Here is a 16,414-nt window from a genome sequence, read left to right on the forward strand (position 1 = left end):
CCAACCATTAGTGAGTGCATCGTCTGGGCCCCTTGATAAATATATATATAGTAAATACTGCTATTCTATGCATGATAATGTAGCAGATTAAGAACAAAAATGCACTATAGAAAATACACCTTAGTCCTGTGCAGTATAATGTAATATATGTATAATGTATAATTCAAGGGCACAGTCTGGAACCTATTTGGGGCCCCAGGCAGTGGGACTCACCAGGGATTTCCCCTGTACCTGTGCAGGCCTGTACAATCCTGAGAATGAGCAATACAGAGCCCACTTCCTGGCAGCCAGTGTACAGTACTTTGCCAGACACCTGCTGACCAATGCTATCATATAGATTACAAACCCTTATGGTCACTGCACAATACAGAACCCATTAATTGGTGGCCAATTGCAATTTGTTTACTTTATACATCCTGCCTTGAACAGCTATTGTTGGCTGAATACACAACATAGTATACAGGCTAAGTACAGGAAAGCATTCAAGGAAAATGCTGGAAGGACCAGTAATGCAAGAAAATGCTATTCAAAAGGCCTATAGATAGATGGACCATATGTTATAGATGTGTGATAGCTATTGTGCATTTTTTAAAATCTTGAAACCTAAACCAACTTCTGTAAACTGAAACTTGGTGGAACGGAATTTTCGACCAGACAGCAGCTTGTACAAATGGTTGCCAAATGTAGCTGACTTCTGCTACGATCCGTTTAGCACTTAGGAGGTAGATAACCGCGTGTGATATTTTAGATGCATTCATTTATCTTGGGCAGTGTGCTGAGTGCAGGGACAGTGTTCACAAATCACAGCATGGATTGTTGTACTTACATTGTGCTTCACTTCATCTACTGTCACTGTGTCTTCAGAACGTCACCTTTTCTTTATCACACCATTGGCAGGGGAAGCTTCTCTTAAGATGCATCAATGAACCTTTTTTGGTTTTGCAGTTTTAGACCCTTTAGAAAATAGTTGGTGCTTTTACAGGTGGAAGAAAAATATCATCTTTAGATTTTACTGATTTATCTTCATAGGATTACGTAGTATTTTTGTTGCTGCTTATGTAGATGTTTGTCAATGAAGCGACAATGGATTTATTTCAAGAGCCTTGGAACATTGAGGCAGATGTATTAACCTGGAGAAGGCATAAGGAAGAGATAAACCAGTGATAAATGCAAGGTGATGATAACGCACCAGCCAATCAGCTCCTAACTGTTCATTTACATACTGGAGCTGATTGGCCGGTGCCTTTATCACCTTGCATTCATCATTGGTTTATCACTTCCTTATGACTTCTCCAGGTTAATACATCTGCCCCTATGTGCTTAATACAGTATGTGTCTTTTCTGGCAATATCCATGCCAGTAATACCAGCAGTGCAAAAAGAAGATGCAATCTGTGTTACATTTGATTTACCTGTCCAAAGACCACACATATAAAGCAGCCTTTATTTTTACAGGTTGGAATAATCTGTGCCACGTCGGCACCACCTCTGCAATAACACGTCTTTCCTCCCTTAAGTAATTTTTAACATTTATCTTTCAGCTCTTCCATGGCGCTGGGTCTTCTAACAGTGGAAATAATTGTGCCCTTTGTAACTAACGTAATTAGACATTTATCCAATTTTCCAGCTGTAATTTATTTAAATATTTTCCAGCTTTTGTTACCTAATGTTTTGTTTTATGTTACCTTCCCTTTATTTCGCCCTTAAATGTTTATTTTTCCCCTTCTCTCATCGTTTACATTCTTTTTATATTTTTCATGTGACCTCCCTCCACTTTCCTTTCAACCAATCATGTGCGTGCGTATCATGTGAATTGTCATGTGACTTGCATGGTGCTGCTGATGTCCTCCTCGCTGGTCAACAGAAGGTAACATTCTTTGTTCTGGTTGGTTTGTAGCAAGGTCGGGAGCATTGCACATATCATGAACAGAATAAAATTAATCATTTTTAGGCTCCCTCCAAACACAAAACACCGGACAGAATTCTCAGATTTCTGTCCTGACGCTGAAACATTGCCCGGCACAGTAATAATGTTCATTGAATAAACTGTAAGACTTTTTGTGGCAGGGCAGTAATCAGTGTGCAGTAGAATCTACTGCAGCTTTAGGCAACCCTGCATTCTGGGAGTTATAGTTCCACAACAGCTGGAAAGCCAACTAGCTGCCAAAGCAAAATCTAACACTTTCTTCTTTCAGATAATTCACAAACTGCATTGGTTGATAGTTCCTCTCACCTATGCATTACTAGGCATTATAGCCAGTGTGGAATAAAATGACATCTTTAATAAAACCATTGCATTGTAATATTAAATACTGCACAAAATGGCCCATATACCAATTCACCCTCCCAAAAACCAAAGTAAACGCAATTTTAGCTATAATACAGAAAATACCCAGAAATCCCTAGCGCAGTAATAGATTATTCATGGATAAGATCTCACACCTGGCAATATAAAGTATAGTTACTACAGGGTTGCAGTTAATCGCATGGTAAAATGTACAGCTCACATGTCGACCCATTCACAAATGCCATAAGGAAACCATGTTTCATTGTCTACAGTGATTTACTACGCTGTGTAACTATCTGCCTTGAGAATCAGTGTGAAATTAATACCCCAATGCTATTTTAGCCAATACTTGAAACCTTTGAAAACATTGGTCAAATTATAATAACCTAGGGCCTTATTCAGGTTTGTTAGCAAACAAAAAAAGCACACTATATGGGCAAAACCATGTTCACTACAGGTGGTTCAGATGTAACATGTGCAGAGAGATTTACATTTGGGTTGGGTGTGTTCAGTGTAAAAATAAAGCAGCCAGTATTTACCCTGCACAGAAACAATATAACCCACCCAAATCGAAATCTGTCTGCACATGTTACATCTAACCCATCGGCAGTGCAACATAGTTTTGCTCATTAGTGTGCTTTTTGGTTTTATTAACAAACCTGAATAAGTCCCCTAGGCCTCCGGGCAAAAATGAGTAGGGAAAATAACAAGGTATGGATGTTGAGGCACACTAATGTAATTAGCCTTTGACACATGTAGTATCACTAATTCTAATAATGAATCAGTACTAATGCATGCATGCAAATGTCCCGTCCCATGTCCCAGAGACATTGTGAACACAAAGAACAAAGAAACCACCTGCTCTGTTTGGTTTGTCTTCAGTTTCCCCCTACCCTCTGCTATTACGTAAGTTATACTAGTTCAGTGCTGTCCAACTGGTAGCCCATAGGACTAATGTCTAGCTCCATCCTTCTTGCACTACTTCCTTATGATACCTGTGTATGTCCTTCTTATATAAGGGATTTAGGGGGACATGTACTAAGCAGTGATAAAAGTGGAGAAGTGAGCCAGTGGAGAAGCTGCCCATGGCAACCAATCAGCTGCTCTGTATATGTTTGTAGTATGCAAATTGTAAATGTTACGTCAGTGCTGATTGGTTACCATGGGCAACTTCTCCACTGGCTCACTTCTCCACTTTTATCACTTCTTAGTACATGTCACCCTTAGTTAGAACATCATTCAATACCCAGCTTCTCAGGGTCAAACACTCTTGTGAACAATATGAAAACACCTGCCTGAGACTACAATACTATGTGATACCCGCCTGGGGAAAGTTGATCAGCACTGTACTAATAGAAACAAATGATTCTTTCCCCTATGGTAATTTCCTGCTTTACCAGAAACGGCTAACACCAGACTAATAATGAAAGTAAGCTCACTTCAGTCTGTTCTGAAATCAGATTTGAAATTGGGGTTTTATTCAATTGTCAAATTGGATTTAACTTTAAACACCACGTTATGTTAGATTGTAATTATTTTATTCAAATTACATTCCATTCTCACCTTTCCTCATTGCAGTATTCAAGAGGGACTCAGATTACTAATGTATTTGCTTTTATGTGCCTTTCTGCAACACTTATAAAATACATAGGGCGGGGTGCATCAAGCATCGCATTTTGAATACAAAGCATCCCACCACTGATCGCATACACCACAGTGTTAATTAAAGCCTTATGCAGGAAGATTTAAGCAAAGGACGGTTCTCCTGATAAGAGCTGACCTTTGTGTTATGGGGACTTACGGTTTTGTGACTCAGGAGTCCTTCTGCACATGCGTCGCAAAACGTGAAAAGAAGCCAATAGGCTTCTATTATGCATGACATTGCCTACCAGGTGCTTGGCGCATATACAATAGGCATCCAAACCTCCAAAAAAACGGCATATTCCACAAAATGACCTTTGATGAATCCTGTCCATAATCTGCAAGCTTCTGAGATCAATTATCTGGGCATAATTATATTAAGTATGTATTAATATAATTGAATATGTTATTCAATAATATAAAATCATACTTACCTACTCTCCCAGTAGGTGCAGAACACTAACAATATTTCAGGTAGTCCCTTGCACCCCTGGCAGAGTGGATGGATCTCCCACATCCTGCCCACTTCCTAGTGAATTGAGCAGGATGGTGAGATAACACCCGGAATTGCTGCTCCATGGGGAGGGGATAAGGCTTAAATTACACAGATTGCGCCACTTAAGATCAGACGCTTCCCCCACTGAGCTGCAATTCAAGGCATTTTGCCGTGATGGGGTGGGGCCTAATGAAATGAGAGCCCGCCCCCCAAAGAGGTCAGCTGCTTCTCCTCTCTGGGCTTCTCTCGGAGAGGAGAATTACAAATTAGGCAAGTATGTATTAATACAGGACTATGGGGGAGATTTATCAAACCATCTGAACAGGACAAGTGGAGAAGTTGACCGTACTGTAGAAAATAATGCGTTTCTACTAGCTATGATTTTATAGACTGTACTAGGTAAATAATAGCCAGGATCTGATTGGTTGCTAAGGGCAACCCCTCTACTTGTCCTCTTTAGAATGTTTGATAAATTTCCCCATAAAAGTTTAAATAAAAGGAAGAAAAAAGGCTATGCATTTGGTAAAAGTTGTCGGAAGTCACATACAAGCAAAGAAATAATGGGTTAATGGAAATCACTTCTTTGTTTGTGTTTTTTCCCCCTAATGCATGATGCCTGAAATTGCATGTCCCCTGCTTATCAATAATTATCGCCACTCGTTTGTTATACTGGGTGCACATTTTAACACCATTTATATCATGTCTCAGAAATTGTCACCAGAAATTCACAACAGCCTGTCAAATCTATTTCTTTCACTTAACCACTTCTATAACGATTTTCTTTTCCTCAGTGGCTATGACAGATGTATTTTCGACTGACTAATATTTCACTCTCTCCTCACTAATCCTCTTTTATTATTAGCTGCATTCATCACTAACCCCTGCAATTTTATTAGTTTACGGTTTCTGTTTACAGACCAGTCATTTCTTTTTTTAATGCTTTTGTTTTAGTCTTATTTTATGTTAAAATCGGCAGGTTCCCATCGTTGAATAACCTCCACGCACACGGCAGCGTAAATCCTTTTCTCTCCATGATAAAATATCCACTCTTCTTCAGTCCTGGGAACGGCGCAGTAAAGCACCTTTGTGGCCACTTATGAATTGGAGTTGATAAAAATTATGGGTTTAATCTCCGTAGAAGCAGAAGCATTATGCGTTAAGACTCTTATCAATATTTAAAAGCTATTCAGTGGCTTTTGTGTGTTGGAAAGTAAACTTGTAAAGGTTAACATTTATAATAGTCCATTAAGCAAATGTGTTTAGTTGTGCTGGCTAGGAATAATAATAGCTCCAAACTTATTTATAACAAAACATACATACTTTATGATCATTTGGAATATTGGTGTTATCCACTTTTCTCAAATCTTTGTAAATAGCAGCTTGGAAGTGTTACAGCTACCAGTATTTCTACTGTGTATTTTTTATCTTAATACATTAATGATATTAATTATAATTATATGAGTGTGGGCCATCTGTCATTCTACATCAGAGTGTGCGGTTTGCTCATTTATACTGACGGACTCACATGTCAGAAAAGCAGCCCTTTTTGATGGTGTATATACAGATATGTCCTCTTTCATCCTTGCTGCAGTCACGCTAAACAGCCCTTCAAGACGCTCGATGCCATGACGTGCCTCGGTAGCATCGAGCGTCTTTTTTTGCGTCTTTTGCCGTGTCAATGCATCTAAGATGCAATGTAATGCAATAAGATGCAAAAACAGCTTCTTCTGATTAAAATGATATGCAGCATGCCTATATTCTGTGTGTAATTGCGGCTCTATCTGCATCTGAAATGAAAAGTTAGTGTTTTCCAGGAAAACACTGTAGCATAGCATTTTGCATGCAAATACAGTTGCAGTCACACACAGAATATAGGCATGCTGCATATCATTTTAATCAGCAGAAGCTGCTTATGCAGCCTATTACATTACATTGCGTCTAAACCGCATTTTCGCTGCAAAAGACGCTATCGATTCACACAGCACTGACACGTTTTGTGTAATATGACTTGTAGCGCATGGAGCAAAGTTGTAAGGGGACACATCTGTAACTAGTACTATCAAGCTGAAAAGTATTGTATTAACAACAGACTACAGTAGGTGTAAGGCTAGATACGTGATCCATACACAGGTCTTTCTTGTGAATGGCAGAAGTTTTCCAATGACGTGCATGCTTTCAGCTATTTGCAGTTTGACTTTGAGCTTTGCATTCATATTATTTCATGCCAGCTGTGATTTATCACAGTGTAAAAATCAAAAGGGCTTTTTTTTAATTTGCCCTAAGTACATAGGTAGGGCAGTAACCCTGCCAACACTAAGTATCACAACTTTTGCCAATGAACGTTTACTTGTGCTTTTACATTGAAGAGCTTAATTATTTAGCAAAGATGGATATCTACTCTGATCAACACAAGTACTGGACTAGCAAAAATAATGGAGAAATTATTATTATTATTATTATTATTAATTTCAGTGGCGCTCTTTTTAAAGTGTATATGGCTATTTGCCCCCAACCCCAGTATATAAATATAATTTTAAGAGCATGGAAAAAAGTGGGGTGGTATTTGTAAGAAAATGATATATTAACTTAATGTATATTTTTATATATAAAACATATATTTTTTTTATCCGAGCTTTATTTGAGCTTCCAGTTCCATGCTGAAATCACACACATGCTCAGTAGAGTGCAACCAGAGCTCCAGTGTGATAATAACAAATATTGCTCTGGATAAAGTAAAATGCATGAACTAAGCATTGATCAGTTTAATATTTTGCCAAGACTGCGGGGATCCCTAACAAGCTGTCGCAAGGTTCCTCTTGGTGGCCATTTGGACCTTGTTAGGGTAGTTAGAGATGGAGTGGTGTATGCACACTAATTCACAACACATTATTCCTATGTTAGTGGTCAGCTATGGTTTTAATAATATGAATAATTAAACAATAGTGTATCAAACTAGCAGGCTACCTAATTACATAAAATCAGTATACTAAAATCTAGAATAAAGAGCCTCTTATGAATATTATCTTACCTTATTCTCTTATGTTCTGTGAGGGTTTCTTACTGTGACTCCTGAGTGCCATTCTGCATTAAAGGATTTATATGGTAATAAACAGTACAAAGCCACTCTTATCTGACAATGTTAGCAATACAAAGAAAAGTTGCTAGTCCTTAGATAGTAACAAACAAAAAAACATTTTCCTTATATTTGAACTATTTCAAGCCAGCTACTGTGATTCTTACGTGTACATCAAGAGCTTGGATATATAATAACGTTATTCATAATGCATTTTTTGCATTGTGTAACTCTGATTAAACACAGATGGAAACGACAGTGCATTAGTGCTAAGATACATTGATGAGGCCGTAGTAGCAGAATCTCCCATTTACACTAAGACAAGTACTGTAATAATTCAAGTACTGAGCTTTAATTGCAATCACCAGTGTTCTCTGCTGGCATACTGTTCATGTCATGGTGTTATGTGAATGATATAATCTCTGTGCAGCGTTGCTTCATATGGTGGCACTTTATATAAATGATAATAATAATGTCATGTCTTTTCAGGGGAACCAAGTGCTCCAAAGTTGTCAGGCCGTGTTGGAGATGATGGGAACTCATTTAGAGTCTACCTGATTAAGCAAGACGATGGTGGATCTCCTATCCGCCACTACTTGTACCGGTACAAACCCGTAAGTCTCTACCTTTCAGGCATTTATTTAGTGAATGATCTAATAATTATCCATACATTTCGCCTGTTTAATTACCAATGAATGAAGCCGCTCAATCTAATGCTCAGCACGGATGGTATAATGTTTAACATCACTGCCTCACAGCACTGAGGTCATGGGTTCAATCCCACAATGGCCCTAACTGTGTAGAATGTGTATATTCTCCCCGTACTTGCATGGGTTTCCTCTGGGTATTCCGGTTTCCTCCCACAATCCAAAAATATACTGGTAGGTAGAAAAATGTACACTAGTGTGTAGGTGTATGCAAGTACATGTGTTTAGGGCATCATTCAGGTTGAATCGCTATTGAGACAGAAAGTGCGATTTTCTCAATCCTGCTTCTGCTACAAAATGCATGTGAAGAGCCGGCCAGAAAGGAAAAAGGTGCAGATGAATTTGCAAATTTGCGTGTGCAGTCACATTAATGTGACGCATATGCAGAAATCGAGCACCATCAACAGTTGCAAATGACCTAGGGCTACTCAAAATAATGAGAATGCAGTTGCATCGGCGCCATGTTTTTAATCGCAATCCATTGCAACTGACGTCCAATACATGCCACGAAAACAGCCATGATGCGCCTATATTTTACCAACCACTCCCCACAAATGCCATGTAACCGCCCACAAATGATCACTCCCTGGCAATCGCACTTTGATGGGCCTGCGATCGTATTACGGCTTTCGGGCACACACGATGTAGACGCAGTGCATGTGCAGTCATCCAATAATCGGCCGATTTGCGATTGTGCAATTTTGCAACTGAACCTGAATAAGGTCCCTTATCTGCCATCAAATTCTGTGTCTATGTAATCTCTGTCTCAACTTATTTATTGTCCAAAAATTGTTTACATCTCAAAATTGAAAGAGTACAACAGGCCACACATACAGTACAGTATGTGATTGGAGAGCCAAGGTAAACAGTCCAGTCATATGCATTTTAGTCTCATGTTTTGTTAATCCACATCCCTGATTTGTTACATGCACAGGATAAAGTTGTGTGTTCAGTGCTTTTTGATTACTGTCACTCACTGTAAATGTACTGGAAGTAAATAAATAATGTGATTTGATCTGAGACCTATATTATCAACTTTGATTATCCTTTAGAAAAATTCTGTGGACTGGAAGCCAGAAATTAAGATTGCATCAGAAAGTGACCACATTATGCTCCGATCGCTGGAGTGGAATGCTGAGTACGAGGTGGTTGTGGTGGCTGAGAACCAGCAGGGGAAGTCAAAGTCAGCTCTTTTGAATTTTAGAACCACAACCCAGCCCACAGTCATTCCAGGTACTACTCATATTTTACACATTGTCCCCCATTCTGCTTAACCATTAACGCAACAGTGCTGCTTCCTTCCTAATATGCTTGACAGCTGCTTGCTTTCAGCCTACCACCATAACTGGTCTTGCATGCAGGGCTTGTGTTGTGCCTGGAGCGTGCCATGAATCAGAGTGTGAGATGCGGTATGCTGAATGTAATTACATTGCAACTTTTACTATAGAATAACAAAATATAGTGACACTTTACATACTTGGGGATTTTATAAAATCTAAAAATAGAGTTGCCTTGTAGGGCAAACAGCAAAGTCGCTGCTTCCTGTCCCTCCAATCATTGCTTTATACCACATTGTGCAATGCATTATGGAAAAAGTTTCACAACTGACAGTAAATGTACCTCTAATGGAGAGCTTCTACATCCAAAAATTATGTGGGATAATTGGAACAGCCAAAAAATTGCATAAACTACATTTTAGACACAGTTTAAGCTAATGGATTTATAAATGTCCTAAGGTACCCATTATGGAGCTCCACATATTCAAGATTAAGGCCATTGGTATGCTAGGAAATTGAGCATTTAGCTGTCCTTGTGCCCTGCAATGTTTTAGGATGAAGTCATGCAGGTAAAATGAGATGTCTGTAATCGTATGGCGGGGTTAGGGTAAGCCAGGTGCGAGTACAAACATATGGAGAGTGATTTTTAAAATGTGTTATTTATCGGAGGGAGGTGAGTGATGGGTGTGGGTGAGTGGAAGGTGGTGGCACAGACTGCCTGGGGCTGTATGCCCCAAGATGGCATGCCCACACCCTCACTGCCATGCAGCTTTTTTAGAGGGCCGCAGCATTCACAGAGAGGCATGGCCATGCTCCCTCTAGTATCTGGCCCAACCATTCTTTTTGGTGGTCCTTTGTATATCTCTTGTAAATAGCTCTTTAATAAGTCTGGCTCATTAAGAAGATGCTCCATAACCCCCTATGTGGTTTCCTTATTACAACTGCTTATGATATTGTCTGTACTATGCCTATCTCCTTCCTATAGTTATAGATGTTATAGACCTCAAAGACTTCAGTGGTGCTTTCATCCCTAGGACTCTCCATTGTGGACACATAGCTATTGCTGGCTGCCTCCCCATTCTACCCCCCCCCCCCCCACACACTTACAAAAATCTATGGTTAAAGCACATTACAGAGCAGCAGAGACAGTCCAAGCTTGAAAAGGAGTGCATGCTACATTTTCCGTCATATCCCCCCCCAGTGACTGTGACCTTTAGTAGCAACACGACCTACTGGAAAATTAAATTCCCACGGTTCCAGTGATTTAATTATATTTCCAGGATTGTTATAGTTAACACTGAAACATGATCTAGGGTCTTCCCCTGTTTTCCAAACTTACGATCAATCCTCTAGTGGAGGGAAGAAGCATGCAAATGCGGTCCGAATACAGTAAGGGCACATTCATCTAGCTGCGAACTGAAGCAGACACGTGTGGAGACACAAGTATGCCTGTCAATGCCATATCTCGTGCGAGTCCAGAGGACTGTGCAAATAAATACTTATGATGACGGCAGTTGTCAGTACTAGCTAGCCACTTATGATTTCAGATTGACCTCTGAAGCGGTTAGGTGCTTTCTTCATTGACAAAGACTGTAATATGTAATTAGTGAGAAGATAATTTTGAATTTAATTCAAACCTAAAAAAAAATGTATACTGTGAACACAAATGTTAAAATAGGATTTTAATGTATCTGATGTATTCCTGGCATAAGGATGACGTATATGCTACTGATGCAGTCAGTAGCATATGGATGTAGATCCGCTATTTCCAACCTGGTTTTGCCTTGTAAATGTTTGCTGCTTTAAAAAACGTACAAGTTCAGCCGGAATCTTGGCATTCTGCCTGTCTCGCACTTCATTACATCTGGCCCATGGCGTTTAAATGTGGTCATCAATTTATTTGATATCAATGAAATTTGAAGAATAGGAGGAAAATGTAGGCAAGGAAGAGGACCAGACAGAGTGTTCTGATCTGCCTGACCCTGCCACCCCAAAGAAACATAAGAAGGGAAGAAGGGTAGCTTGAAGGGGTCAGAGTCATTGCTCATGAGCCAAATATAGACTCCTCAGGCCTAATCCCACCCCCTACCTAGTAGATGATTGGATAATCTAAGCAGTCATATTAGAGTCAAAACAAAAGGTTTTACAATAGAATGCAAACCTGGCCCTGTGTTAGTGTTTAACCCACTTCAGTCAGACATGATTGTGTCAGCATTAGCTCCCTTGAGGCTGTTGAGGCTACTGGTAAGAACTTTCCAAATTAAGCAGAAAGACTCAACCAACTATCCTTTCTGCATCACACATACCTCATAAAACCACTGAATTCCACCCAACAGTCAATCTGAATGGCCAAAGCTAGCAATCCACTCATCCCCCTTCCCACACCTGGCCTAGTCCTGCACATACCTATTAGGTTATCAACTATGAGTTCTTATCTTTCTCTTTAAACATATGCATTACCCTTTGTGAGATACACACAGCATGCATGTAGTAGAACATCTTAGAACATGAAATATGTGCAGATGAACAGCCAAGCATGAATAAGTCTGTATTGTCTGTGTGTTTGGATTGTCCTGCGTTTGCTCACTGATGTTAGGCCAACAGAAAGAAAGTATAATGTGCTATGACACTGATCACTTGTCCTGCGGGGGTGAGAAAGCATCTCCATAAATAACAGAGCATACCAGTACATAGGTTACAGATGCATACTCATGACCTATACAGTAAATGTAACATCCCTTGTTACAATGTATAAGTTCTCTCTGGAATTCATATTCAAACATTATGTAATGATGTTGTTGGTTGTGAATAGTGCCAGAGCAGGAATATGTGCCACACGGTGCTAGCCCTCCTCCCCTTCCCCCTAGCAGCAGGAAGTAGAGCACTGCCAGGAGCGTACTTAGGATGCCCTGGGTGGCTCAACAGGCTGCATGGTGCATGTCCACAACTAACCCAACTATCATTTGGACACTCTGGGCTGCTCTGCAGAAGCGTTACTGGCTGCAGTGTGCCCTTCCAGGGTGACGGCACTGCTTGTATAACCTTAGTTACGCTCTTGGCTGCTAAGTATAGAAAACAACAGTTCTCAATGTCTGCATTCTTTAAATAGTGTGTTTGAGGGTTTGCATGCATATACTGTACTGCTGTTTCCCTAGAAACACTGTCGGGAATGCAGCTGCTATGGGGCCCAGAGCTGAGAGGGGCCCACCTTCCCTGTCAGAGTTACATGTGTTATATACATTTTTCACTATTGGGTGGAACAAAGGGGAACTTACAATATATCTGCAATAGATCTTGGTATGCCTCTGGACCTGTTCCATATAATGTGGCATAATATGAACTGGGGGCACTGTAATTTGACATAGTATGAGCTCAGGACATTGTGGGGCTGATTCAGTTGTTCTGTGGGCTCCCAAACCTGTTGAGCTCCCACTGGGACTATTCAGTTGTTGCCACCATTGGGCGCGCATGCCCATTAGTAGCGGGTTTAGCTGCGCACAGTGGCTAAACCTGTCTAAAGTACAGGCTAGGGAGTTCAAACTCCCATTTGAGTGGCCAAACCACAGAGTTTGCGCACATTTCAGCTCACACCACAGGAGGCTGGGAGCTTAAATGTGTCTCCCCAGCTGCATGCACAACCGTAAGGAGCAGCAATTTAATTGCTTTGTTGGGCGCCATCTAGTGGCAACAATTGAATCTGCCCTTTTATGTCATAATGTAAATTGGAGGTACTGTGTTGCATCTGGTATCCCTACAATGTGATATAATGTGAAGTGAAGTAGGCGCTACTATGGGGCATAAAATTATCAGCTGCTGCAGAGAGGTGTCTCTTAGAAGCATTGGGACTGGGGACCCTTCAAAATTTTGCTATGAAGCCCACAAAGTTCTGGCTACTCCTCAGCCTAGAACACTGACATGTATTTTGTTTTACAGTTCCTTTACCATACATAGAAAATTGTTAGAAAAACCATAAATTAATTAACATTTAAGACAAAATTTAATACAGAAATCATGTCTAAAAGCTTCTTAAACTGGATCTGAATTGGGTTGGGTGCACTGATTGCACTTCCGCTGCATTCATTTAATTAGTGCTCTTGACCCAAGAGCCGTGATATTCATGAGCAACGGTGAATATCTCCCAGAGCTTAATATTTGTCTGTTTTATTTTCTAAATGCATTTCTATGCCAACCTTGCAGTACGTAGCTCAGTGCATTATATAATAATCAATTTGCCCATGAGAAAACTGATGCTTGTTAGTTTATTTTGACAGACAAGCTGAGGCTTTTTTTCAAGTTCTGTATAATCCTTATGGCCATTCCCATCAACACATATACAGAACTGATTAATTAGCAAAAAGATCTGAAAACCAGAAATACAGAATACCTCCGGCGCTGTGAAGGATAATAATGAATGGGCAATGTCACACCTTACTTACTGGGGATGTGTCTGTGACACACTTAACCACTAAACTGATGATTTTTCCATTCAAAACCGTTCATATAGTTGTTGTTTAAAAAAACAAATGTACGGTATATATTATTTAGCATAGTTTAAAAAGTATTGTTTTAAAATATTAAAATATCGTATTTATTATGCACATCTGCAGTACGAATGTGCATGTCAAAAACTGGGGGACTCAGCGGGGTGGCGTGGTTGCATGTGAACTGATCATGCCAGTTAAGTGGTTAAAGAAAAGGACAGGTTTTCTCCTTTCTAATGCCAGAGAGCTGTCTCCCATATTTATACTTGCAGATGTAAAATAAAAAATAGATCAGATCTTATTACTAACCCAAGATGAGCCACGTGTAAAATGCAATGCAATGTCCAGTAATGAATCGGTGTAATAAATTGATTTTATTGAAAGAACTTTTAGTTTTTATTATATCAGATATATTTTCATCGACAAACACCTTTTCATATAATTTTTTTTTGCTTGTATAGACATTGACAATAAAATTAAATAACAGTGGTTCCCAAACTGGATGCTTTGACACCCTAGGGTGCCTCAGAACACTGGCAGGGTTAGTGATCCAGGACCAATTCAAATTAATTATGGTGAATGTAATAGGCAAAACGAGTGCTTGTGGCTTCCAGTCATAATATATGTGGATAAACAGAAGTGAGTCCTGTCCCTCACTCCATAACTAAATCTACGAATGACATAAGCACAATTCACTTAATTTAATATTTTTGAATTTCTCAGTATCAAACTTTGGGCCTAGGGGTGCCGTGAAATAATGCTGACACTATAGGGTTCCATGATTCGAAAATGTTTGGGAACCACTGTGATATTATAAGATGATTAAATTATACAATTTTTAAATAGGCTAAAACAGAAAGTCATAATTAAATCACAGTATCACATGATAAAAAAATATTGTGAGCCATTAAATAAAATGAACCAAAACACATACCAAAAAAAAACCATGCCAAAGTCATCTTAAGCAAAGACAGAACAAGTGAAAAGGATTCATATTAATCCATAGTATTTGCTGGCCACAGTATTTAGCATTTTCGGAATGTGTAAAAAATCACTAAGTGCTCACTGTACCGTTCTGTACAGCTTTGGCTGTAGCCAGCACTGAGTTAGGCTGTGCAGTTTGTGATCGTATAAGACTCTATAAGTAAAACAAATAGATACGAGTTTCTTCAGATGTTATTGCAGTCTTCATTACTCAGCAAACTGTTTCGTATTTCTGTATTGAATGGTATTAAATTATTGTTGAGTGAGTGTCAGAGTATATAAAGTGTTTGGGTTTCCGTCAACAGTATGACAGGATCATCAGACAAATTTAATGTTGCTTACAAAACAAAGTGTTTGTATTGCTTAGAATTCAACATTCAAAAATTATTGGTGTAGTTGAAAATAATTCACTGAAATTTGATTGAAGATAAAGAAAACTTAAAGCTAACAGAGTTACAGTGCAGCTCTACCTTCACACAAGTATATCATCTAGTCAGATATGGTTACTTTTATTATCTATAGCTAAAATAACAGACTCGCTTAGATGTCTGCCTTTTACACAGCTGTATCTACGCAGCCAATCTTATATTGTACATCAGAACACTGAAAATAAATCATTTTGTCTGGATAATTTTTTTTTTGGTATATGCTGTTATGGTCGTAGAACGTTGCTTTGGACCCAGATACTGTACGGTACGTGGCCTAACCAGGAACGTGGCCATGTCATCTTAAAAAATGATAAATTAAATATTAATTGCGGGGATGGTTTGCCGCCACAAGGTAAGTATACGCAATGTGTGTGTGTGGGCGGGGGACCCGAACCTAGTCCCCACCAACAAGCCCGGGACCAGGGTTAATTTTGTCAATGAGAATTTTGGCTAAAAGTATTTGTTGACTACAATTTATTCCAGGACTAAAATTAGACTAAAATGAAAACTGAGATCCACCTGTCATGCCTGAGGGTTAGGTTTGGTTTGGCCAGGCATTTGTGGACGGAGCTAACACAGAGGGAGCATAAATGAATTGAGGAGACTTTAACCAGGTGTGATGCATGTACTTGAAAGAATCATTGGTGTTCTAGCAGTGACAAACCCAGAGGTAGATATAATAGTAAATGAAGCTTTTATTAAAGAACAACATCCATGATTCACTGTAGATACTGTATAATGACAGAAGATACCAGGTTGGCCACAGAATGATAACTGGAATGAAACTGGCTTGGACTGAAAAGACAAAGTTCAAATAACAATAATATCCTGGATTGGACTGTAGAAGACAAAGCTCAAATAACAATAATATCCAAAATAAAACTGGATTGGACTGTAGTGCTGGCCGGGCTTGATCCGGAATCTTGGCACGTGAGAGTGTTAAAACACAGTTAAAATTAAAATAGTATCCGTAATGGAACCAGAACGGACTGGAGTGCTCATCGGGCTTGATCCGGAATCTTAACACTGGCAGTATTGCAG

At 39.4% G+C, this 16,414-nt stretch overlaps 1 protein-coding gene across 9 annotated transcripts in view; it reads left to right on the forward strand.

The window, feature by feature from the left end:
- Positions 1-16,414, forward strand: part of NCAM1 (neural cell adhesion molecule 1) — a 513,442-nt gene that overhangs the window by 455,176 nt on the left and 41,852 nt on the right. For 8 of the 9 annotated variants that reach the window (XM_063943169.1, XM_063943170.1, XM_063943171.1 and 5 more), the window contains 2 exons: positions 7,986-8,110; positions 9,256-9,436. In XM_063943169.1, the coding sequence (XP_063799239.1) occupies positions 7,986-8,110; positions 9,256-9,436 (306 nt within the window). Of the gene's footprint in view, positions 1-1,863; positions 1,867-7,985; positions 8,111-9,255; positions 9,437-16,414 lie in introns of all 9 variants that reach the window. The other variant, XM_063943177.1, reaches the window with a different exon arrangement.

This window comes from Pseudophryne corroboree, chromosome 10, assembly GCF_028390025.1.
Source record: "Pseudophryne corroboree isolate aPseCor3 chromosome 10, aPseCor3.hap2, whole genome shotgun sequence".
Taxonomy (NCBI): domain Eukaryota; kingdom Metazoa; phylum Chordata; class Amphibia; order Anura; family Myobatrachidae; genus Pseudophryne; species Pseudophryne corroboree.